Below are 15051 nucleotides of genomic sequence, written 5' to 3' on the forward strand. Positions count from 1 at the left end.
CAGCTCCTCAGCCACACATTCATTTTTTCTTATCTCCTCCCATTTCTACTTTCACAGATACGTAGCATCAGGAGCAATCCAACTAACAACCCTTGAGGTCCTGCTTTGTAACATTTTGACTCCCTCTATTCAGTCTGCAGAACCTGATCCCTTTCTCTATCAGTTCCCTCAGCGATGTTCTACGGTGAACTAAGTGGTTTCCAACAACTACAGTAACTCTTCCTGCTCAGCATGGTACAATCCAGAGCACAATATTCCCTCTCAGTTTCTATAACAACTCTTCTTTGAGCACAAAGCAATTTCTGGGCCAAGTTCTAAGGAGCCAACCCCCTGCCCTTCCCCCAGCACCCTCAGAATGCTTTCACCCTCCTCAAGGAACTGTCCTTTGGAGGCAGGGATTAATCAGACAGTTGCAGGAAGACCTCAAACACCAACACCTGCTTCAGACTTGGCTGTAGCTCCAGGTAGCAGAAGACAATTGTTGGAAAATGATCACTGCAAACAGGCAGGAGGCAGAGCCATGAAGTGAGTTATTGTGAAAGATTTTTTATTCATTGCCTTATTTGTGAATCAAAGGAAGATGCAGCAAGCCAGTAATTTTACTGCCTGTGGTCTGGGATTCTAACAATCCCATTCCTCTTAGGGAATCTGAAGAATTCATTACCTAGAATTGCAAGAAATTGCCTCTGATAGCTGCCCCTAAAGCTACAGGAACAGCAGTTGCTTCCTCCCCAACTTAAAGAATGGCAAATGGCATTTCCAATTGTAGGAAGCTTCACCTCGCATCCTCCCGATATCCTACTTCCCCAGTTCAAGGCCCCCACCGTGGCCCCAGACTGTCTTGACGTACCACCAGAGTGAAGCTGACACAGTGTATTCTGGTCATCCACTGACATTCACATTCAGTGACCATTTTTTGCCAGTACAGTGACCGCCACCTTCTTTACAACCCATCAGGGACCAGCACATTTCGCACCCAGCTTGGGCCATTTCTGCTATGCATCTGGCCATGGACTTGATTCTGCAATTAGAGATGGATGTCAGAGGGACAGTCATCTCTCCTACAGGACAATGACGACTCACATCAATATAATCTTTCTGTGCACTGGTGACTACAATCACACATCTGTAACATCCCCTCTCCACCCATTCGCAATTATTTCCTCACAGCCTGGATCTTGTACCATCCTCTCCTCCTGCAAAGTCCTACATTCAAACCTGCCAGATTTCCATGTGTGTAAATGTGTCAGCACAGGAACAGGCTCTTCAGTTCTATATCTGTACTGAACACAATACCAAATTAAACTGCATCTCTTCTGCCTGTACATGATCCATATCCTTCCAAACTGCATTTTCATGTATTTAAGAGGCTCCTGAATGTAATTGTTGCATCTGCTTTCCCCAGCTGCCCGTTCCTGACCCCTGCCTCTGTAAAAAAAAAGCCCTGCACGCCTTTAACCTTTCCCTCCTCACCTTTAATACATGTCCTCTATGACTTGACACTTCTACCCAAGGGAATATTCTATCCTATCTGTGCCTCACATAATTTTAAGTTCAAGGACACAAGGTGATGTCATGCAGAATATCAATAAAACCAAACCGAGACAGAACACTCATCAGGCCAGTCTGTTAGCAAGAAAATACGTTTTTTTGTCTTTAATGCAGAAATATAATTGAAAATGTTTACATGGTGCAGAGGAAGGCTCCAAACTCTCTCAGCCCTCCTTTGACAGGTCACATACTCCAAGGCAGAAGCCAGTGGTGGAGGGCTTTGATGATGTAATTCTCTGCGTTGCTGAATGCTCCACTTGCTTTCCACAGAATTACTGCCCATTAATTAGCACCACCACCCACCAGCCATATTGGAAAACAAACATCTGGTCCTCCAACAATGAAGGCAGCAAAGTCAGCAACATTAGAGCACTCCAGCCTGCCCTGCCATGTTAGGGAATTCCCTACATCATTTTTCTTTAAACAAAGACAGAAGATGCTGGTAACACTAAGCAGGTCACACAACATCTGTAGTGAGGGAAAGAGAGTTAACATTTCAAATTGATGAGCCTACTGGCTTTGAGGAATCACTTGGACCTGAAACTTTAACTATACTTCCCCCCCCCCCACATATTTTGCTAGATCTGCTGAGTGCTTCCAGCAATTTCTGGTTTTGTTTCAGATTTCCAGCATCTACAGTTTAAAAAAAATATTTTCATGTTTTAAAACTGATTTGCAGTTGGTAGGTTTCACTGACCGGACTGGCACTGCCCACTGAACGAAGCCAGCTGTGACTGCCCTGAAAACCTGGTGAGGCTGGCGATTTCCTTCCCCGAGGGACATGAAGGAACTGGAGGAAACAGCTTACCTGTATCAACAGTGAGTGGTGTTCTTACAGTAAATACCAGCTTTCAGTTAGTGGGAAGGACACAAGTCAGAGTTCATTAACTTAAGATCATTGTAGGAGCAGCTGAAGGCAAGGTGAGAACATTTACTGAAGTAAACTGTGACTCTCTGGAACACTTTGTACAGTGTGGGAGCCCATGGTGTAGGGGAATTGGACAGGGTCAGCCAAATTTCACAGGCTAGGAGTATGATCTGGTGTCTGCTCTCTGCCCATTCACAGTCTGGTTGTGCTGTGGACTGACTGGAAGTGCTGCTCCCCTGGACTCGCCATCCCTCCTGCAGCTTGGTCAAGGCAATTCCATGAGTGAGCGTTCCCTCCCTTCAGCAAACCTCACTGAGCTGCAGCTCTTCTGTTGCCTTTCCACAACCCCAATGGCATAACGGGCCACAGAAGCTAAATATGGATACCACACCACAGCAGAAAGGGCCCCCGCCTACACAAAACGGGTGGACGTGACGACGGAACAGCTCGAGACAGTGCTTTGCTGATGTGTCACATGCTCCCCACTGCCTGGCCATGGGCAGGGGGAGTGAACAGAAATGGGCAAGGGGGCAGTGAGGGCAGACTGGCGACGGATGAACCCAGTCTTTAATTGTTGACACCACTGCTTCACTGCTCCAGTCACCCTGGTTTGAGCATGACCTCGGGCACTAGCATGTTCTTCCTGTGACCACGTGGTGTCCCCTTGGTTCTTCAGTTTCCTCCCATGTCTCAAACACGTGTGGTTGGTAGGTTAACTGTCTGCTCTAAATTGTCCCCAGTGTGTAGCTGAGGAATAGAACAGGTTAATGGTTTTGGTGGGGGGGGGAATACAAGGGGATATTGGGATTGGAGTATATGTGTGCCTGGAGGTCGAAGCAGATGCAGTGGGCCAAATACTCTGCTGGTGAGTTTATGACCCCACACCTCCAATGAGAGTGAGACTGGCAAAATATTTCACAAGCAGTACATGTAACAAAAGACTTCTCCAACATAAGACTGTAGTGAATCACTGGAAAATTTAGGAAAACAAACTAAAATCTGAGCAAGCCAGTGCAATAACTTGAGAGCTGGCAATTTCTCCAACCGTTTATCCTAGAGGGAAACTCTGGATACAAATTCTACTTGGAGCTGACCAACAGGGTGGAGTGGAGCAGGCACTGTTCTTCTGTACACTCGGCACGCCTCACATTAACTCCCTCCCAGCTGCGAGAAACTCATCGCTGGTTTCACCCTGGGGCCATGAACTCTGACCTCTGCTGGGTTACTGATGTCCCATTCACATGGGCTTACCCTATACTGCTCGTAGCCAGGGACAGGAGCATACACAGGAACCACGTTAGATCAGGGAAATAACTGGCTTTACATTCTGGTAGTTATCTTGATGGCTATAAAAACTCTACACTCAACAATTAGATACTAATCATTCCATTCTTATTTGAAGCTGCCTGAATTACACTGATTTTAATCAATTCTGTGGTAATGGAGGTCAGAACCACACACTGAGAACCTGGTGAAGCAGGTTTTAATTACCCCATGGTACTACACTCATTAACCAACCCCAACATACCCACTGTGAGTGAATGGGCAAGAAAGAGTCAAGGGCAGGTTAGCATATCCAAACTCTTAGCGGTTCAGGGTTCAAGGATCCAGTCAGTACAACAGAAAAGAAAAACTGAAAAGTAGGGCAAGGGAAGGCATCACTTTGTTTTTAAGAAGAGTCTTTAGTTACAAGACTTCCAAACTGCCTGAGTTTACTGCCAGTTTTAAAGGCACAGGGCCAAGTATGAGTTGGAGCATTGGTTCAGTGCTGTAGATCTGTTGAGTTTCCAATCTGCATGGGAGGGGTAGGGCGCTGAGCCATTCTTACCTGGGTACAAGCCTGAAAGCGATCAGAGCGCGAGTGATGGGTTGTCCGCAGTCAGGGCGAAATTCCAAATCCAGATGGTAGAAATGCAACAAATTCTGATGAAGGTGAAATTTACTAAAGACTAAATCCACCAGTTTCAACTTCAAGAAGTCCACCCATTTCTTGAGAAATGTGAATAATGTTAAGCTGCCGTAGGGGCCTGATTAAGCTTGAAGGCAGCCTGGCTGAAGCTTCCAATTCAGACCCTGACTCACCTGCATCGATACACAGTTCGACACATCCTTTCCAGCACTGGTGAATACTTAGAAACTCGTGATGGAGGTTGAGTGAAACAAGGAGTATTTAGGACAAACAGCTTCTGCCACAAAGCCAGGGTACATGCTTTGCACCAGTGTTAGAGAGAGACTGAAAGTGTGGAATGGACAGGGTTGTAATACCAAGACAAACACCAGTACTGATGACCAGTCTATAGCTCCTCGTAGTCTCCTGCTCCCCTGCTCCTTGCATGATTATCGCCACTGCCAATCAGAAACTTCTCCAAATCGTCCGTATCCACTTCAGATTTGTTCTTAGCCTTCTTCTTCTTCTTTTTCTTCTCCTTCTCTCCTTCGGCTGTTACTTCTTTTTCCTTTTTCTGCTTCTCCTCTGTTCCTTCTCTACTTTTCTTCGGTTTCTGCCTCTTCTTTTCCATTTTCTCATCATCCTGAAAAAGCAGAGTGTGAATTGGGGTTCAGAGCTGCTGTCCACAGGTGGGGCACTGGAAAAGTTCTTGTAATACTTTCAGCATTTTCATTAATTCTAATGCAATCTTTTCCTGCTACGTTTCCCACATTACAACATTATTTTCCATTTTGTACTACCTTAATATATGGACTTATCTGTCTGGATGGTGTGCAAAAGGGTCATCGTACCCTGGACTTAAAGTTTATCTGAACAGGCAGCTGGGCTTGGCTCCCATGCTGCATCTGAAAGACGGCACTCACCCAATAAACCAATGGATTATCAAACCGGATTATAGGTTAAGGCCCTTGGAGTGCAACTTTAATCTGATCCTTCTGACCCAGTGTGACTACGTTTTCTTCCTCCCCACCCAACTCCACAGCCTGCCTGTACTTTCTAGGCCCCTGCCTCCAGAACATGCAACATTATTCCCTGCCATGGAAAACAATATACCTCTCTCACTTTTTTCTTCTTTTTCTTCTTGTCTTTTGAGGAAGCCTTGCTCGTTTTTTCTGTGAAGGAAATCAAAGACAATTTCAGTCAGCTGGTAACACATAATCCAGGTTACGCTCCCCAATAGGAGGGAAGGTAAGGGAATCAGTGTCTAACACTTTACATACGTAAGAATGCAGAACACATCTCTGAAAGCTGCAACAGCAGAAGTGTATTTGACATTCTTTATACAAGCATTTAAAATTTCAAGTAGTTTTTCACCTTCCTCCTTGAAACCCATGAATTGTGATGTTAACTCCAAGTCTACAGTTCCAGTTAGTGTATATGAGCCACAGCCAAAAACAGACACCCTGACCCTGTCAGCCTAAGGAAGACCACTTCCTGCTTGGGAAATCAAGGACAGATTTGCAGCCCTAGGTTCAAACAATGGAACCATCGTACCACCACGCCACGGTTATTTTGGATATATTTTTTGGGTATTCTTTGGATATAAATTCACTGGGTATATTTAAAGAGGAAGTTGATAGATTCTTGATTAGTAAGGGCAAAACTCACAGGGAGATGGCAGGAGAATAGGACTGAGAAGGAAAATAAACCAGCCATGATAAAATGGCAGATCAGATTAGATGTGCCAAATAACCATTTCTGTTCCCATGTCTTATTGTCTCAGAGTTCAGTTCTCACAAACCCGCTGACTCCAACTCAATGCTATTAATGAGGCGTGAAAGAGTCAACCTAACTGTGACTATCCAGGGGTGGAGGAAGGTGGGCATTGCCAGATGGCACTGGTGAAACACAACGATGTGTTACAGGAAACTTACACAAACTTCTAAATATACTTCTGAACTACTCTCACTGCAATCTGCAGCCTGTAATTTCCCTTATGTAACATACTTCTGAGCCATCTTAATGAACCAGTTATTTCACGATCTGAACGACTCAGTGGACTTAACTCTCAAGCTTGCGGATAAGATACCTTTAAACCAACAAAGGTACATCACCATGGCCAAAAGAGAGGGAGGAGGGGAGGATTCCAAGCCAGATTAAAATGCCAGGTTAAGAAATCTCCTCTTCTCAGCATCTTGTTAGCAAATGTACAGTCACTGGAGAACAAGATTGAGGACCTAAGGGAAAGATTACTGTATTGGAGGGAAATAAGGGATTGCTGCACTCTATGTTTTACAGAGACATGGCTCACTCCAGACACGTTGATTTGACAATCAGACCTGAGGACTTCCCGATATACAGGATGGACTGTACTGCTGATTCAGAGAAGACAAAAGATGAGGGTCTTTGTTTCATGGTAAACTCTTTGTGGTGCTTGGACGCAGCGATCTTGTCACACTTGTTTGCCCGACCTGGAACATCTAATGATTAAGTTCCAACTGTTTTACTTATAAAGAGAGTTCTCCTCCATGATCCTGATCGCAGGTTACATATCAAGGCTAATGTTAAGCAGGCACTCAAGGTACTGAGTGCCACCAACAGCAAACATGAAATAGCATCATTGTGGGGACTTCAATCAGGCTTGTTTGAAGAAATCTCTGCCCAAGTATCAACATAACACCTGCGGCACTAAGGGGCCCGACACACACGACCACTACCACACTACGATTAGGAATGCCTACCATTCCTTGCCTAAACTGCATTTCGGAAAACCTGATCACTTGGCTGTCCTCCTCCTACCCGTATACAGGCAGACGAGCAGCTACAGGGATTGCTTTGAGTTGGTGGACTGGACCATGTTCAAGGACTCAGAGGATCTGAACGGATGTCGTGGATTTTATTTTAAAAAAAAAGTCAGACAAATGTGCCCCCACAAAAACATTCAGTCTTCCCCAACCAGAAGCCCTGAATGAACCATGAGATTACAATCTGCTGAGGGCTAGATCAGAGGCATTCAGGTCTGATGAACAAGTAAAATACAAAGGGTCTAGGTATGATCTCCAGAAAAACATCTCACATGTGAAGTGACAATTCTGGACCAGACTTGAATCACAGAATAATGCTCAACAGCTGTGGCAGGGCCTGACTGCCACCACCTCCTAAAAAGTAAAATCAAGTGACATAGGTAACGGCAAGACTTCAATCCCAGATGAGCTTGATCCCTTTTTTTGCTCACTTTGACTGTCAAAACATGGAGGCACCTTCATGAACTCCCACAGCCTCCGATGACCCTGTGATTTCAGGTCCGAGGCCAATGTGAGAGCATTCTTCAGGAGGATGAACCCATGGGAAGCATCCAGCCCAGATGGGGTACCTGGCTGAATACTAAAGACCTGTGATGATCAACTGACTGGATTATTCACAGTTATCTTTAACCTCTCACTTTGGTGGTCTGAGGTTCTCATCTGCTTCAAGGATACTGGTGTCTAATAAGACCATGGTATCCTGCCTCAATGACTATCGTCCAGTAGCACTTACATCCACTGTGACGAAGTGCTTTGAGAGGTTGGTGATTAACATATTAATTCTTGCCTGAGAAACCACTGGATCCACTCTAATTTGCCTACCATCACAACAGGTCAACAGTAGATGTCATTTCATTGGCTCTTCACTCAATCCTGGAGTATCAGGCAGTGAAGATGCACACATCAGGATGCTCTTCATTGACTACAGCTTGGTATTCAATACTATCATTCCCTCAAAATTAATCAACAAGCTTCAAGGAGGCCTCAGTACCTCCTGGTGCAATTGGATCCTCGATTTTCTCACTTGCAGACCCCAGTCAGTTCTGACTGGCAAAAACATCTCCTCCACAATCTCCATCGGCACAGATGCACAAGGCTGTTTGTGTGCTTAGCCCCCTGCTCTACTCACTTTATACTTGTAAGTGTGAGGCTAAGCACAGCTCCAATGCTACATCTAAGTTTACTGATGACAACCTCTCACTCAATGTCAACAAGACCTGGAAACTGATTATTGGGTTCAGGAGAAGGAAAGCAGAGTTACAAAGGGAATGGTCCACTTGAAATGCTGAAAAAGGGAAGGGGAAGATGTGTTTCATGGTGTTGAAGTGGCTGAAATTAAAAAGGATGATCACTGAATGTGCAACTGGTGGGGACAGTGAGGACCAGGTGAACTCCCATCCTTGTTCTATCCATGAGAAGGAAATAGACAAGATACAATCAAGGGCTCTGTTAACTTGGGAAGAGGGGAGACCACAGTTCAGGAAGACATCTCAGAGGTACCTCCATGGAAAGTATAAGAGCTTACACTACCAAAAAGATCTATTAAAGGCTTACAACACCCTCCCCCACTGCCCCACTCACTCCCACAGCTATTTGCCTCATCCAACCTCCTGTACAGACTCCTTTGCATTCTTCCTGTCTCTGTCACATCTGCTCCAATGTTGGGAACTTGCATTCAGATGCCTCTGAGATATCTTCTTTCTGAGAAATGGACTCCTCTCCAGCAAAGCCAACAAAGCCCTTGATTACATTTCATCTATTCCCCGTACTTTTGCTCTCAGCCACCCATCCTGGACAGAGCAAGCTTGGCATAAAACAGAAAATGCTGGAAAGACTCATCAGGTCACGTAGCATCTGTGGGAAGGAACATACCAATGTCCCCATGGACAGCATTCTAACTGGTTGCATCACCGTCTGGTATAGAGGGGGGCACTGCAGAAAGTTGTAAACCCAGTCAGCTCTAGCATGGGCACTAGCCTCCCCAGCATTGAGGTAATCTTTGAAAGGCAATGCCTCAAAAAGGTGGCATCCATCATTAAGGACCCTCATCACCTAGTACACCCTCTCTCCTCATTGCTACCATCGAGATGGTACAGGAGCCTGAAGACACACACTCAACGTTTCAGGAACAGCTTCTTTCCCTCCGCCATGTTACTTCTGAATGGACAATGAATCCATGAGCACTACTTCACTTAGTTTCGCTCTCTTTTTACACAACATTTAATATTTACTTTTTATTGCAATTTAGTTTTTTTTTATGTATTGCAATGTACTCTGACGCAAAACAACAAATTTCACAACATACAATAAGCTAGTGATACTAAACCTGATTCTGAAACAGTTAAGATTTCAAGTCTGAGATCCTTTACCCACATTTTCTGTTTTTAATTTCAGACTTCCAGTATCTATGTAATTTTGTATTCTGTGAGCTTCCAGTCCTCACATTACAATCCACCCACATTCAGAGGACAGATATCCTATCCGGAACAACAGTGAGTTATGATAATCTAGTAGTTGCCAGGCTATTAATATTGGAACTAGCTTTAATTCTAGATTTATCTAACTTCACACAATTTACTTTCTGTTCCTATATAGAAGACCATGATGAAGAGAGAGGATATGAATTCTTTGTTCATTATTTAAGGTAACCTACAAAATCCACCCAAAGGTCTTTCCTAGAACATGGAGCTGGCTATACTGACACAACATTGCTCTCACTGTGGTGACTCTGCATGGCCTTTGATTTCCACGAACATTCATTAAAATAATTACTTAAAATTGAAAACTTAAATCAAAGACCTGCATAGGTAAAGTTACTAGAATCATTTAAACTGATTGAACTGAACCATCTTTCTCCCTGTAGTTTGGTTTCCTCCGTTCCTTTCAATGGAAGTGGAAAATATGGCGAGTCTCCACTGGACTTCACAAGGACACACCCAGTCAAGAGCAGAAATCCCACAGCCTATGCTCCACGTGTGGAAAGCTGTGCCCAGGAAATTCCCATTCTCGACTGATCTGCCAGTAGATGTGTGTGGAATTCAGCAGAAGGCTATAGCCAGTGAAACATTCTGTGAGAGATCCAGATAATTCAGATTCTATCCACTGGACAGGTTTGCATTAAAAGCAGGATGTGCTGGTTTGCTGGAAATCTATTTGTTCCTATTGCTGCAGCTATTTGAATTCTCATTGGACTGGCTGTTCATGTTACAGCTAGCAAGAATAGCTATTCAAAGGTGCATAGTTACACAACTAAGATCGCTACCTACACTAGTCCCATTTGCCAGAGTCTGGCCCATAATACTCTGAACTTCCCCCATCCATGCACCTGCCCAAGTACCTTTCAGCAAATTATTTAGCTGAAGCTTAATTCAGTGAATCTGAGAAGTTGTAAGGCGAGTGCTGAGTCCCTCTCTTACTCTTATATAGTAAATAGCTGTCAGAGGAAGGAAACGCTTCAGGCAGCAGGGTGTAGCCTGGGCACTGGAGCCCAGTGGGAGCGGGATCGCCTGTGGCTGGCGGCTTTTAGCTAGGAACCACAGTGATTTTCTGTCTGTGTGTTCCAAGCATGTTCACACGGGAGAAGAAATAATCTCAGAACACTCACTCCCCAAATTCTCCTTATTTATGCTGAATATACAAGTAGACAGCGTCAGTACCGTTGGGAATTACAGGTGCTGGAATGGAAAACGGTGCAAAGAATGGAACCATATCAGCATAAGGTAGTGCCCTGCAACAAATTAACACTGGCAAACTCGAGGGAGGAATCTATCTTAGCACCATGTCACAATGAACCCAGTGTTAACTTGCTCACTGAAACCCAGAATAGTTTCCGTGTACAACCTCTTGGCATCACCTTCATCGGTGCTCTCCGGGGCTGCGGGGCTTTTGTTGTTGATGCCCAGGCCAAAGATGTCCAGGTCATTGGCTGCCTTCACCACCCGCAGCGGGGCTTTCGCCTGCACGGTGAGCTTCGCTGAGTCGAGGTTGAGGTCGTCGTCAGAGATCTCGGAGCTGTCCTCTCGGACAGGGAATTCCTCCTGCAGAAAGGCAGCACCAGGGGGATCAGTGGGCGAGGATCCGGGGCACAGAAAGAAAATGGAGAGTGCGTTCAGATAACTGTGAACCAGGAAATGCACGCAGACTACAGCTGCACCCAGCTCCATCACCATCACCCAGGGAGCTCGGCTCCAGTCAGAAAGTCATGAGTTCAAGCTCCTTCCCACAGACTTCAGAGTAAATTCCAGGCTACGCATCAGAGCACTGGAACTTGGAATCTGCTCACCTTCACACTGAATCTCCTAGAGCCACCCATACATGTGCTGGGTCTCTGATCCCAGATACCAATGCTCTGGATCTCCTGGTCCCACCCATCCACACCATGGATCTCTAAGACCTACACAACAATGCACTTGACCTCCAGGGCCCATCTGTTCACACACCGGATTACAAAGAAATCGCCACTGGATCTCCTAGACCTAAACCCCAATGCCCTGGATCTCCTTGACCCATCTGTCTATGCACTAGCTTTCCCAACACCTTCATCAGTAGGCAGTGATTCCTAATGCAGACCGAGCACTCACATGGTAACTCCAGCACAGTGTGAATACCGGGCAGCGGTGACGGGCAGCATCACAAGGCTGAACAAGAAACTCTATTCCCTGTTTAGCATTCGACTGGATTTGGAATTCAGCCAGGCCTTGGGGGCGACTGGTGCGGAAACTGAAAAAACACCTGCACTGTTGACTGTGCCCGCAAATGAAATCATTTTATTTAATCACCATCCCCCTCACACCGATCCGCCCAACACCAAAGAAAGCATGCAGCAAGTCTCAGCTAGTCTAGGAACCTACAAGTATTGGTCTTTTGTTGGAATCGTCACTCTCAAAGTCCGGGTCGTCCAACACAAAGGACAGCAGCTGCTTGGCAATGGGACCCTCAGTGTCACTCTCAGACGATTCTTTGCATTCTTGTGGTTTTGCTTTGCTCTGGTCTTTTCCTTCAGTCTTTTGGAGAGGAGCTGCCACTGGGACTAGTGGAGTTGTCAGAGAAGGCATGGGGGTCAAGAGGGTGCTAGTTGGCAGGCCAAAGGTCGTGTGTTTGTTGCCTAGTTGCTCTGGTCGAATGGGAGCAGGAGAGCTGTCAGCGGGATGGTGTTCAATGGCTTTAGGTGGGAATCCATCTTGGGATTTTAACACATTTTTGGAAGGCCTGTAAAGGAAGGGGAAGTCATAAATATGAAGAATCCTCTTGCTGTTAGACCACTCAGACTTAGCACCCACACTCAATACTTTCATTGCACCTGTGCATACATGTCCTTGTGTGCATGATATTAAACTCAACTTTGACCAACTCATGACACTGGAGAAGAACGTCTGTGATCAGCTAAGTTATACATTTTTAGCAGATGAGGTCCAATTGGTTATGCATCTGCTTCTTATCTCTGAGTGTGAGAAGGAACTGCACCTTAGGAGACCCACACCTAATGCAGCTGTTAAGTGGAAACTACAATGTGTGAGTGATTCATGAGGACTGGTTCACAAGGCGACAGATGAATTAACTGACTTGGCTGGTAATTCTGGGGTTTAGTTATGATTTGGGTGTCTGAATTCCACCATACCTAGATAATTTAAAATATTACTTTAACAAATCCATTAATTTCCAAAGACTAGCATCAATAACAGTGACCATTAAAGGAAGTTTTCAGATGACACAAAGCCAGGCAACAGTGTAAATATACAGTATAATGTGGTGGTGTTGATAGCTTAGATTATATGTAGACTATTAACAGATTAGGTGCATGAACACAACTGTAGGAAATAGATTACAGTGTAAGCAAAGAAAGAAATATTTCTGGTTGTTCCCAAAGCCAAAAGAGATAAACTTCCTAATAAACTTGGCTTCCCTTGTAAAATCAGAAGAAACATGCCTGTGTGTTATCCTTGGTTCGGATTTGATTTTTTAATCCCACATAAAGAAAGTGACCAGAGCAACATTTCTACACCTAAGTATTGCAAAGGCATGTCCATTTCTGTCAAGTAATGATCCTGAGAGACTAATTCACACCTTTATATCGAATAAACTAGATTACTGCAATGCTCTTTTTACTGGCCTTCCAAAGCAATCTACTGAAAACTTCACCTCAATGAGAATACCACTGTTAGACTTCTAATTAGAGCCAGGATGAAGGAGCATATCACTCTCGTCCTAGTATCTTTGTACTGGCTTCTTGTATCTTTTAGAATTGATTTTAAAGTTTTTTTTTACTTGTATTTAAAGCTCCCAATGGTCTGGGACCCAAGTACATCACAGAACTACTTTCATTTCATAATCCTGCTCGAGCTCTCAGGTCTTCTTCCGCCAGTCTCTTAAATTTAAACAATCGCCCTCAAAAGATAAATGGCAGGTCAGATCTTTTGAACTATGCTCCTAAACTGTGGACTTCAATACCTAAAACTAAGAGATACAAACTCAGTTGACATTTAAATGCCAGCTCAAAAATGATAGCTGATCTTTAGCCTGGGTACCATGTACTTGCATTAATCTGTACTCGATCCTTTAGTGTCCAGGAATCTACTGCTCTATGCCTGGTGAACCCAGTGATCAAGCCTCCACCAGCCAAGTCAGTGGAAACCATTTTAGATACACAGAACCCCACCTCCCCAACATTTAGAATGATTCTATTAATTTTCTTTAATATTGTAAGTTTTTCCAATCCATCCTATTAACTACTGATCCCTGTCCCTGTTGCCATTTCAGTAAATCTCTTCTACTCAATCATTTCCGAAGTGTAGGTCCAGATCTGAGTACAATAGCAGCCTAATCAGCAGTAACGTGAAGCTTCAGCGTTTCCTTGGTTTGACACTCACTTCATGTGTTAATACAGTCCACCTGCACTTAACTTCCTTCCCAGCTTAACATCTTCAAAGATCTGTGCATTATGTTCCTGTTACCAACTAGTTCTCTTCCCATATCTGCCTTAAATTTTACTTGAAATCTCTTTGGTTTCTTTCACCAGTGTGTTCATGACCCCCTCAAACGTCATTCTTTTACTTCAGGAGATTCACAAAGACAGATCTGGGCTTTCTAGTGCATAGTTTGCAAATGTAGGTACCACGAGCAAGCGGTGAAGCTAGCAGAATACAGTCAGTTATCATTAGTGGAACAGAATGGTTTTAGGGTCAGGTGAAACAACCAATCTCAGGGAGGCTTTCAGTGACTGGTTGTGGCTCCTAACAACAGCTTGGCTATTAAAACAGTTTATCCAAGAGCATTCATGCTTTGGGATGCACTGTTGGGTTTTTGTAGCTGCGTGGTTTTACCGAATAAAGGTTTATTTCATGTTCTGGCTTTATTCTATCTCTTGGCCTCCTGACAGTGCAAAGCTGGACTTGGCAGAAACCCATCTCCAGGTGATGGAAAATCCACAGGAGCTTCTCATGATTACAATGCATAGGGGTTGTTTCCCTTCCTCCGCCTGTCTTTTGGGGTAAAGATGGCTCCTTCAATTTTCCAACAGCTTATGGACACTTAAAGCCCTGGCAGGTCTTCACAATAGAGATGCAGTAAAGTATCTCCTCTTTTGAGAGGGTCTAGAACTTGGGCAATAAAGGATTGTCCATGGAAGACAAAGGAGAAACAAAACTGTTGTCTTCAGAACTCCCTTCCTCAAAGTAGAGGTGGGAACAAAATCATTGAATATTTTTAATTGACATATAGATATTTAACACGTAAAGGTGTGTGAAAGGTTACTGTGAGTAGATGAGAAGTCATAGGCAAGATTATAATCAGACCAGCATGGTTTGATTGAATGGCAGTGCAAGTGTGTAGGGGCCTTGAGGAATACTGTTCTAAATTCCTATGGTATGCTTGTTTTGAAATTAAGCACCACACATCCAGTGTATGTCTAGGACAGTGGCTCTAATACTGGCCCTGACTGCATC

At 44.4% G+C, this 15051-nt stretch overlaps 1 protein-coding gene across 5 annotated transcripts in view; it reads right to left on the bottom strand.

The window, feature by feature from the left end:
• Positions 1 to 1633: 1633 nt before the first annotated feature.
• Positions 1634 to 15051, bottom strand: part of LOC134359978 (rab-like protein 6) — a 93535-nt gene continuing 80117 nt past the window's right edge. For 2 of the 5 annotated variants that reach the window (XM_063073900.1, XM_063073898.1), the window contains 4 exons: positions 11962 to 12319; positions 10965 to 11148; positions 5421 to 5479; positions 1634 to 4950 (listed from right to left, as the gene is read on the bottom strand). In XM_063073900.1, the coding sequence (XP_062929970.1) occupies positions 4714 to 4950; positions 5421 to 5479; positions 10965 to 11148; positions 11962 to 12319 (838 nt within the window). In that variant the 3' untranslated portion in view covers positions 1634 to 4713. Of the gene's footprint in view, positions 4951 to 5420; positions 5480 to 10951; positions 11149 to 11961; positions 12320 to 15051 lie in introns of all 5 variants that reach the window. The other 3 variants (XM_063073899.1, XM_063073902.1, XM_063073901.1) reach the window with 3 other exon arrangements.

This window comes from Mobula hypostoma, chromosome 21 (assembly GCF_963921235.1).
Source record: "Mobula hypostoma chromosome 21, sMobHyp1.1, whole genome shotgun sequence".
Classification (NCBI taxonomy): domain Eukaryota; kingdom Metazoa; phylum Chordata; class Chondrichthyes; order Myliobatiformes; family Myliobatidae; genus Mobula; species Mobula hypostoma.